The 9,920-nt window shown below is 37.2% G+C and overlaps 1 protein-coding gene across 2 annotated transcripts; it reads left to right on the top strand.

The window, feature by feature from the left end:
* The first annotated feature begins 3,759 nt into the window (after positions 1 to 3,759).
* On the top strand, positions 3,760 to 7,845 carry LOC125246044 (HLA class II histocompatibility antigen, DP beta 1 chain-like). Of its 2 annotated transcripts, none has more exons than XM_048156896.1 (7): positions 3,760 to 3,834; positions 4,216 to 4,491; positions 4,622 to 4,767; positions 6,717 to 6,852; positions 7,017 to 7,149; positions 7,238 to 7,269; positions 7,357 to 7,845. In XM_048156896.1, the coding sequence occupies exons 1-5, from the start codon at positions 3,777 to 3,779 to the stop codon at positions 7,121 to 7,123; spliced, it is 723 nt and encodes a 240-aa protein (XP_048012853.1). In that variant the 5' UTR covers positions 3,760 to 3,776; the 3' UTR covers positions 7,124 to 7,149; positions 7,238 to 7,269; positions 7,357 to 7,845. The 2 variants fall into 2 exon arrangements, with proteins under 2 accessions (XP_048012853.1, XP_048012852.1); XM_048156895.1 differs by having other exon boundaries at positions 7,348 to 7,845.
* Positions 7,846 to 9,920: the final 2,075 nt, after the last annotated feature.

Here is a 9,920-nt window from a genome sequence, read left to right as displayed (position 1 = left end):
AGAGTGTGTCTGCATCCCGAACAATGCTAGGAAGATTGTTCCAGAGTTTAGGTGCCAAATAGGAGAAGGATCTACCACCTGCGGTTGATTTTGATATTCTAGGTATTATCAGCTGGCCTGAATTCTGAGATCGCAATAAACGTGAAGGACTATAATATATTAAGAGCTCACTTAGGTACTGGGGAGCTAAACCATTTAGTGTTTGGTAAGTAATTAGCAAGATTTTAAAATCTATACGATGTTTAACAGGAAGCCAATGCAGTGATGACAGAACTGGGCTAATATGGTCATACTTCCTAGTTCTAGTAAGAACTCTAGCTGCTGCATTTTGTACGAGCTGTAGTTTATTTATCAAGCGAGCAGAACAACCACCCAGTAGAGCGTTACAGTAGTCTAGCCTCGAGGTCATGAACGCATGAACTAACTGTTCTGCATTCTTCATTGAGAGCATATGTCGTAGTTTAGATATATTTTTAAGATGGAAGAAAGCGGTTTTACAGATGCTAGTAACATGGCCTTCAAATGAAAGATTGGTATCAAAGAGCACACCCAGGTTCCTAACTGACGACGAAGACTTAACAGAGCAGCCATCAAGTGTTAGACACTATTCTAGATTATTGCGTGAAGAAGTTTTCGGTCCAAAAATTAGAATCTCTGTTTTTTTCTGAATTTAGTAGTAGGAAATTACTGGTCATCCAGTTTTTTATATCAGCTATACATTCTGTTAATTTAGTGAATTGGTAAGTTTCGTCAGGGCGTGAAGAAATATAGAGCTGAGTATCATCAGCGTAACAATGAAAACTAACCCCATGCTTCCTAATGATATCTCCCAAGGGTAGCATGTACAGAGTAAAAAGCAACGGTCCTAGTACTGAGCCTTGCGGTACTCCATATTTTACTTGTGACTGATATGACATCTCATCGTTTACTACTACAAACTGATAACGGTCAGATAAGTATGATTTGAACCATGCCAATGCAATTCCACTAATGCCAACATAGTTTTTGAGTCTGTTTAGAAGAATATTGTGATCAATAGTGTCAAATGCAGCACTAAGATCCAGTAACACTAATAGAGAGATACAACCACGATCTGATGATAAGAGCAAATCATTAGTAACTCTAATGAGAGCAGTCTCAGTACTATGGTACGGTCTAAATCCTGACTGGAAATCTTCACAGATACTATTTCTTTCTAAAAAGGAACATAGTTGTGATGAAACTGCCTTTTCTAGTATTTTTGACAGAAAAGTGAGATTTGAGATCGGCCTGTAATTGACTAATTCTCTAGGATGAAGTTATTCCCAGTTGTTATCGCCATGATAATGAATGATGTACGTTTTGACATTCGCATTACAGCATTGACAGTCACTCACCAGTGTTTTACAATAAACATTGTGTTGAAAATGCATCTGCTGAGCAGCTGTGGTAACATTCACACACCTCACAATGATCAACAGGTGTCCGAGAGACGGCTGCTCGCCCGCCCAGTCTGGGTCCGGCGCTGTTCTGTGGAGCTGGATTCACTCTGGCTCTGCTGGGAGTGGCTACGGGAATCTTCTTCTTTATTAAAGGAGCTGCGACTGACAACATGGATATGGCAAAAAAAGAAAAACATTTCATGCAATGGACCTACCAAAAAGGACAGTTTCTCAATGATTTTGAATACAGTGATACAGTGCATTTGTGTGTGATTTGAGATGACGGACACCACCGCTGGTGTTGAAGATCGACGGATACATAAATGCAAAGATCTGGTTGAACCTTGGATGAAATCACCTCATGAAATCTTTGCTTGCTAATTTCTGTAGCACTGTTCATACATTATATTTACAGTTCATCAAGCAATCGGAACAAAACATAAGCTTGACTTAATAATTAAAAATAGATACTTTTGCTACCTAAATGTAGTTGTTGTTGTCACGGACTGAGATGCTTAACTGGTTTTGTACTTAAAGTTACACGAAGTAACTTTTGCTGCTCTAGCAGTTAATAAAGAAAATTAAATGTGTTTGAAAATGAAGTATTCTTAAATCTTGCAATCTTGAATGCCATTTTTTCTTATATTCCAAATAAACATTTAAATATATATGGCAGTTTACTGATTGCTTTGCATATGCAGATTTCCCTGGAATAAGCTGTTGTAAATAAAGAATGCAGAGACAGGGACTGAGGAGAAATGGACATACAGAAGATTTTTCTTTAGAAATAGACATATGGAGTAGAAATTAATTAAAAAGTTTCTGTTAAAGAAACATGATGGCCTTTAAAAACAGAGGAACTAAAAACAAAGTGAAGTGAATAACTGGAACAGAAACTGGTATGTGAGAAATCAGAAACTGTAGAAACCAATGAGCAGAAAACAAAGGCAAAAGAAGAACAGGGAAGGTGAAATCAAAATACAAAGTAACTACAGACAGAATCCAGACAATCTAGCAGCACTAACAGCATTATTAAACCATCAGGATTCTTGAAAATGAATATGAGGAATTTTACCATAACATTTTCTTACCATTTGATAAAATGGTACTTATTATTGACGCAAATATAAAATAATACAAAGTAAATTTGGTCTAAATGTGGTAAGTTTGTCACATGGCTGGAAATGTGGGGGAACTGAGTCCAGGGCATGAATTTCAAAGGGCGAGGGAGTTCCAGTTCAGAATTCACAGGACGTAATAATAGCTTCCAAACACTATGCAAATTACATATATGAAAATAATGACATTTTTTGCATCTGTGGTTTAAAAATATAAAGCATGTAAAGTATGTGAAGATATTTTTATTTTGTTTTCTAGCACAAAAAGTATTCTCGTCTCTTCGTAACATTAAGGTTGAACCACTGTAGTCACATGACCGATTTAACAATGTTTTTACTGTATTTCTGGACCCTCAATGTGGTAATTTCATTGCTTTCTATGAGAGATTTAAAAAAAACTCATCAAAAATATCTTACTTTGTGTTCTGAAGATGAACGAAGGTCTTACGGGCGTGGAACGACATGAGATAATTACTGACAAAAATTGCACTTTTGGGTGAGCTAACCTTTTAATTAAATCTTTGAACTGAGTTTTTAAGTTTTATATTTTAATCTTTGTATTTTATGTTTGATTATAAGCAACAGAAGCTTACTGGGAATGATCTCAATGTTGAACTGAGTCCAGCAAACTGATTAAAGTTATTGTGAGACTTTTGTTTTTGTTTTTTTTTGTCAATTGTGGGCTGATGAACTACAGTAAATATTCATTTGTATTTACTATATGCTTTACTCTAGAGTGGGGGATCAAGCTGAACTGGTTTGATTTGGCGATAGAGTGTGTGTGTGTGTGTGTGTGTGTGTGTGTGTGTGTGTGTGTGTGTGTGTGTGTGTGCGTGCGCACTAATTGGCAGAGTATTTGCCATGTGATATAACTGGGGACCCTGTGGGCTGTAGGTTTGATATTGTGTTATTTCTTTAGTTGTTGATTTAGTTTCTTTCTGAATATTGTTAAATAAAGATTAAGATTAGTTATTTTCAAGGAAACACACTGTGGTTGTTGCCCTTTTTGAGTTCTCATCTCTTGTGAGATGCTAAGGTTACATAAGATCATTGTTTAATCTGTTACTGCATTATTATTTACTTTTTTGAGCTGTGATTTTAAAAATGAAAGCAGGATATTGCTTAGCAACACCTGACACCTGATCAAAGAGCATCTGATTGGACCGTTGTTTCAGACTCTGACCTCATTACATGAACAGTGAATTTGCAGCTCTCAGTTGTGATAGAGAGAGTGAAAATGTCTGTGTTAAAGCTCTTTCGTCACATTCTGATGCTGTCTGTATTCACTGGAGCAGGTGAGATAAATGGCCTTTACTCAGGGTGCTGCAGCGCCCCCTACCGACAGCTCCTTCACTGTATTAGAATTTAAGATGACATGGCTTGAAAAAATTCAACTTTTTTAATTTGTTCATTTTGTCATTTGTAACTCTTTTATATGTTGTTGAATGTGCATCAGTGACAGCGCTCTGATCCAATGGCCAAATGCAATCACTGATTCGCTGACCTTATGTAGCCCCGCCTCTTAAAGCACTGCGCTCTTTCTCTTTTGTCTTCCTGTTTAATAAAATGTGTTCCTGCGACTATGTACAAACTCTATAGGTATTTCAATATCATGACCATGATGTGATGTTTCAGAATTGTTGTAGAAATAACCTCATGAACACTTTATTTTTCAGCTGATGGATATTATTATTACTGGTGGTCACAGTGCATCTACAGCTCTCCTGATCTCAGTGACATGGTGTTCATTGATGGCTTTTACTTCAATAAATATCCATTCCTGAAGTTCAACAGCACTGTGGGGCAGTTTGTGGGGTTCACAGCGTTAGGAGTGAAAAATGCAGAGATGTGGAACAAAGATCCAGCGATCTTACAGCAATATAGGGCTCAAGTTGATGTATTCTGCAAACCTAATGCTGATCTTAACGAAGCAGCTATCTATAATAAAACAGGTATGTGACACAAGGCTCACATAGAACACTTCTTTTAAACATTTAAAAATAAATCAAATCATTTGATAAATTGTAATCACAGTATACATGCAGTACGATGTGATTTAGGGTGTGGCTGTTGTTGGTTCAGTGCAGCCCAAGGTGAAGCTCAGTTCAGTGATGCCGGGCGACAGCAAACATCCAGCTCTGCTCATGTGCAGCGCGTACGACTTCTACCCTCAACCCATCAAAGTGTCCTGGCTGAAGGACGCCGCGGTTGTGACGTCTGAAGTGACCTCCAAGTCAAGTCAAGTCAAATTTATTTATATAGCGCTTTTACAATTGGTAATTGTTTCAAAGCAGCTTTACATATTAGAAGCACAGAAAAAAGGGAAGTGGTTAAAAATAAGCTGTACAAACAAGCGTGGTAATATGTAACATATACAAGATGGTGCTACATTAAGCCAATGTCGGCTGACTCCCAGGGGTGGAAAAAACCCCCTAAGAGAAAACCCAGCGTGGGAAAAAAGTCCTAGGAGGGAAAAAACCCCTTGGAAGATATATATAATATATGTAAATGGATATGGAGATCAAAATCTGAATTATACATTTTTATTATAGAGATTAAAAATAGATTATATATAAATATATGTAAGCGGATACGGGGATTAAAAATCTAAATTATAGATGCAGCCAGAACTGGATCTGTAGGCCCATTGTCTCCTGGGCTACGTTGTAGTCAGGTCCAGACACAGGTTCTCCATCTGATCTGGATACGGCCTATTTCCAGCACCCGGCAAACCTCGGGATAAGCAGAGAGACAGATATTAGCGTAGATGCCATTCTTATTCTGATGTACAGGTATATCTAGTGTTATAGGAAATGTTCTCGGTTCCGGCCGACCTAATTATTGCAGCGTAACAATCCTTTAACGGATTTGAAAAATGTTAATGTATTGATAATGTGTTATGTGTATGCAAGAGCAAAGAGATGTGTTTTTAGTCTAGATTTAAACTGACAGAGTGTGTCTGCTTCCCGAACAATGCTAGGAAGATTGTTCCAGAGTTTAGGTGCTAAATAGGAAAAGGATCTTTTCAAAATCAACTGCCGCCTTCAGTTGATTTTGATATTCTGGGTATTATCAACTGGCCTGAATTCTGAGATCGCAATAGACGTGAAGGACTATAATGCATTAAGAGCTCACTTAGGTACTGGGGAGCTAAACCATTTAGAGCTTTATAAGTAAGTAGCAAGATTTTAAAATCTATACGATGTTTAATAGGGAGCCAATGTAATGTTGATAGAACTGGGCTAATATGGTCATACTTTCTGGTTCTAGTAAGAACTCTAGCTGCCGCATTTTGGACCAACCGTAGTCTGTTTAAAAGCCGAGCAGAACAACCACCCAGTAGAGCGTTACAGTAATCTAGTCTTGAGGTCATGAATGCATGAACCAACTGTTCCGCATTTGTCACTGAGAGCATATGTCGTAATTTAGATATATTTTTTAGATGGAAGAAGGCGGTTTTACAGATACTAGAAACATGACTTTCAAATGAAAGATTGGTATCAAAGAGCACACCCAAGTTCCTAACTGAGGACGAAGGTTTAATGGAGCACCCGTCAAGTGTTAGAGAGTATTCAAGGTTTTTTCGTGAGGAAGTTTTTGGTCCAAAGATTAGGATATCAGTTTTTTCTGAATTTAATAATAAGAAATTTCTTGTCATCCAGTTTTTAATGTCAGCTATGCATTCTGTTAGTTTTGTGAATTTGTAGGTTTCGTCAGGGCGCGAGGAAATATAGAGCTGAGTATTGTCAGCATAGCAGTGAAAACTAACACCATGCTTCCTAATTATCTCTCCTAAGGGCAGCATGAACAGAGTGAAAAGCAACGGTCCTAGTACTGAGCCTTGTGGTACTCCATATTGAACCTGTGATCGATACGACATCTCTTCATTAACTACTACAGACTGATAACGGTCAGATAAGTACGATTTGAACCATGCCAAAGCAATTCCACTAATGCCAATATAGTTTTTTTAAAGTCTTTTTAAAAGAATGTTGTGATCGATAGTGTCAAAAGCAGCACTGAGATCTAATAACACTAATAAAGAAATACAGCCATGATCGGATGATAAGAGTAGATCGTTTGTAACTCTAACGAGAGCAGTCTCAGTACTATGGTATGGTCTAAATCCTGACTGGAAATCCTCACAGATTCCATTTCTTTCTAAAAAGGAGCACAGTCCACTGAGGAGCTGCCTGATGGAGACTGGTACTACCAGATTCACTCGGAGCTGGAATACACCCCCACATCTGGAGAGAAGATCTCCTGTATGGTGGAGCACGCCAGCTTCGCCAAACCCATGATCTATGACTGGAGTAAGAGACAAGACCTGTCAGATCACACCTTCATTAGCAAACATACAGCATCATACTAGATATAAACTGACCCTTCCGGTCAAACACTGCACTGTAAACATCAGTAACAGCTTTCAGTTGTCAGTGCTGGTAAATGACCGCGGTACAGCATGTGTCCCTCACAGACCCGCCGGCCCCTGAGTTTGAGTGGGATATCCAGCTGATATTCACTATTGAATCTGCCACACTGCTGCTGGGAATCATCATAGCAGCTGCTGGATTCATCTACTAGAAGATCAAATCAAAACGTCTGTAGAGGTGAGAGCGAACCTCTCATATTCCAGTTATATAGATCAATAAACGGCATGGCATTATATGTTTCAGTTATTTCTTTTTATTTTGATAGAGAAGATCCTGGTACCACATTAATTTACTCAGGTATGACAAATTACAGCATTTCTATGTGATCACTCATTATGTACCAATCATACTGAATAACATGAATATTAATCACAGGAATTGCAGGTGCCCATACTGACTGAAAGGAGCCTCATCGTGGAGAAGCACAAGCACACACTCTTCATGACACAACTATCACACACACTCTTCATGACACGACTATCACACACACTCTTCAACTGATGTTTCACAATAAAACATGAAAATAGATTAAAGATGCTGAAATATTGAAATCTTATTGACAGCAATGATGTGAATGATTGATGGAATGATGTTGTCTTTCTCCTCTCTTTCTCTCCTCCTCTCCTCCTTCTGCATTTTATATTACCAATTAAGTAAATGATGTAGCTATAATTGTGTGGATGTTTATGTGTTTAATAAAACTAATATTTGAGAGAGAAAAACGTTTCAGGTTACACATGTAACCATGGTTCCCTGAGAACAGGCTAGAGCAACTGCCTGTCTGAAACACACATCCAATCTCGGCCCATGACGTCATAATCATGTGACCTGAAAGTACAGTTGAGCTCAAAAGTTTACATACCCCTTGCAGAATATGCACACGTTAATCATTTAAACAAAATAAGAAGGATCATGAAAATTGCATGCTATTTTTTTATTTAGTACTGTCCTGAATAAAGTATTTCACATAACAGATGTTTACATAAAGTCCACAAGTTAAAAACTATAGGTGAATTTATAAAAATGACCCCGTTCAAAAGTTTAAATACCATTGGTTCTCAATACTGTGTGTGGTTACCTGATGATCCATGACTGTTTGTATGTTTTGTGATGGTTGTTCATGAGTCTCTTGTTTGTCCTGAGCAGTTTAACTGAACTCTGTTCTTCAGAAAAATCTGCAGATTCTTCAGTTTTTCAGCATCTTCTGCATATTTTAACCCTTTCCAGCAGTGACTGAGTGATTTTGAGATCCGTCTTTTCACACTGAGGACAACTGAGGGACTCAAACTCAACTATTAAAAAAGGTTCAAACATTCACTGATGCTCCAGAAGGAAACACAATGCATTAAGAGTCGGGGATGTAAACTTTTTCAATTGGATGAACAGGGTAAATTATATGTTTTTCTCCTCTGGTAAACATGCAAGTATCTTCTGTTGCTTCTGAAGGGCAGAAGTAAATGAAAAATATGATCTTTAAACAAAATAAGAAAAACTTGCACATAATCTTCTTGTTCAAAAGTTTTAGTTCAAAAGTGAAGGGTGAAAACACGGTCGGTCTCCTCCTCCTTCCTGAAACATTGCATCCCCCAATAGGTATGATACTTTAAATTAGGAATAAATCATCATTGTAGGAGAAAACTGCAAAAAGAATCAGATGGTAGTGATTTTATTTGTGCACATTTTTTTATAGTTAAAAAAAAAAAAATCAGGTGCCAGTGTCTCTATCAGCCGAGGAGTTGATGTTCTGAAAACTGCACTGATTTTGACTTGGCCAAGGTTGATCGTCATAAGAAATGAGAAGCCTTAATGTTTCTCCACTTTCACCATCAGCCAGCGGAGAGCTAAATCGATCAGCTCTATATTGTCAAAGGTACTGTCAGTGGACCAAACCTTGAGCTAAATGTGGTTTAATCAAAGACGTTTTAAAGCACAACCTACACATTCTGATTTAAACACTTCCTCATTTGAATATCACTGTTCATTTCTACTCTTGACATGTTTTATATATATATGTTGGCTATAACTGTTGATTCTGGTTATGAGTGATCTTGAGATGTTTTGACATTAGGATTTTTATTAAATGTAATTTTAACACTGTCTTCTCAGTTGTTTAAAAGTCTATCAAAATGTTGTTAAATTTTCCAGTAAAATAATTTTTTATACTTCTTTTTTTCTTTTACATTTAATTACCCCTTAGCAGGTTCTGACTCATATAGTTGAACTTATGTTTATTCTCTGTCACTTAAAGGAGTGTTTGGAAGGGCAGGCTGAAGAGTGTCACGTAAGGATGCTTTTTAACCCCTTACAGATTTGTGATGAACAACATTTAGCAGTTTACTGAGGGTGTAAACATCCAGATGATGACATCTTGTTTTGGTTTGTTAGGATGAAGGCAGTAAAACCTGTTTCTTGATTTATTGTGTACTTCATGCATCATCATACCATATTAATTTAACAGCAACTTGTGTATTGTGCTGAAGGATGTACATGTGGTCAATACCTCAATGGAGAGAGATGTAAGTTTATCATCATGGGATATAGAATTATGATCCAAGTCATTTAATATAAAGTTATTATCTATGGAAAAAATAGTAGATAATCAATGGACACTGCAATATAATGACACAGGATAGACTGAATGTTCTTGCATTCTTAAAGGATTAGTTCACTTTCAAAGAAACTTTTCCTGATAATTTACTCACCTCCATGTCATCCAAGATGTTCATGTCTTTCTTTCTTCAGTGGAAAACAAATGAAGGTTTTTGATGAAAACATTCCAGGATTATTCTTCTTATTAGGGCTGTCAAAAAAAAAAAAGAATTTCGAACATTCATCGAATTTAGAAAAAAAGGGCACATTTGAAAGCAAAACCCATGCATTCGAATTTTTGCTGTGTCAAGAGGAGCACAAGCCATGATGATGACGTAACTGACGTGGCTTTTTTAGGT

Source organism: Megalobrama amblycephala, linkage group LG14, assembly GCF_018812025.1.
Source record: "Megalobrama amblycephala isolate DHTTF-2021 linkage group LG14, ASM1881202v1, whole genome shotgun sequence".
Classification (NCBI taxonomy): domain Eukaryota; kingdom Metazoa; phylum Chordata; class Actinopteri; order Cypriniformes; family Xenocyprididae; genus Megalobrama; species Megalobrama amblycephala.
The sequence above is the reverse complement of the archived record's forward strand: the minus strand, read 5'-3'. Positions and strand labels throughout refer to the sequence as shown.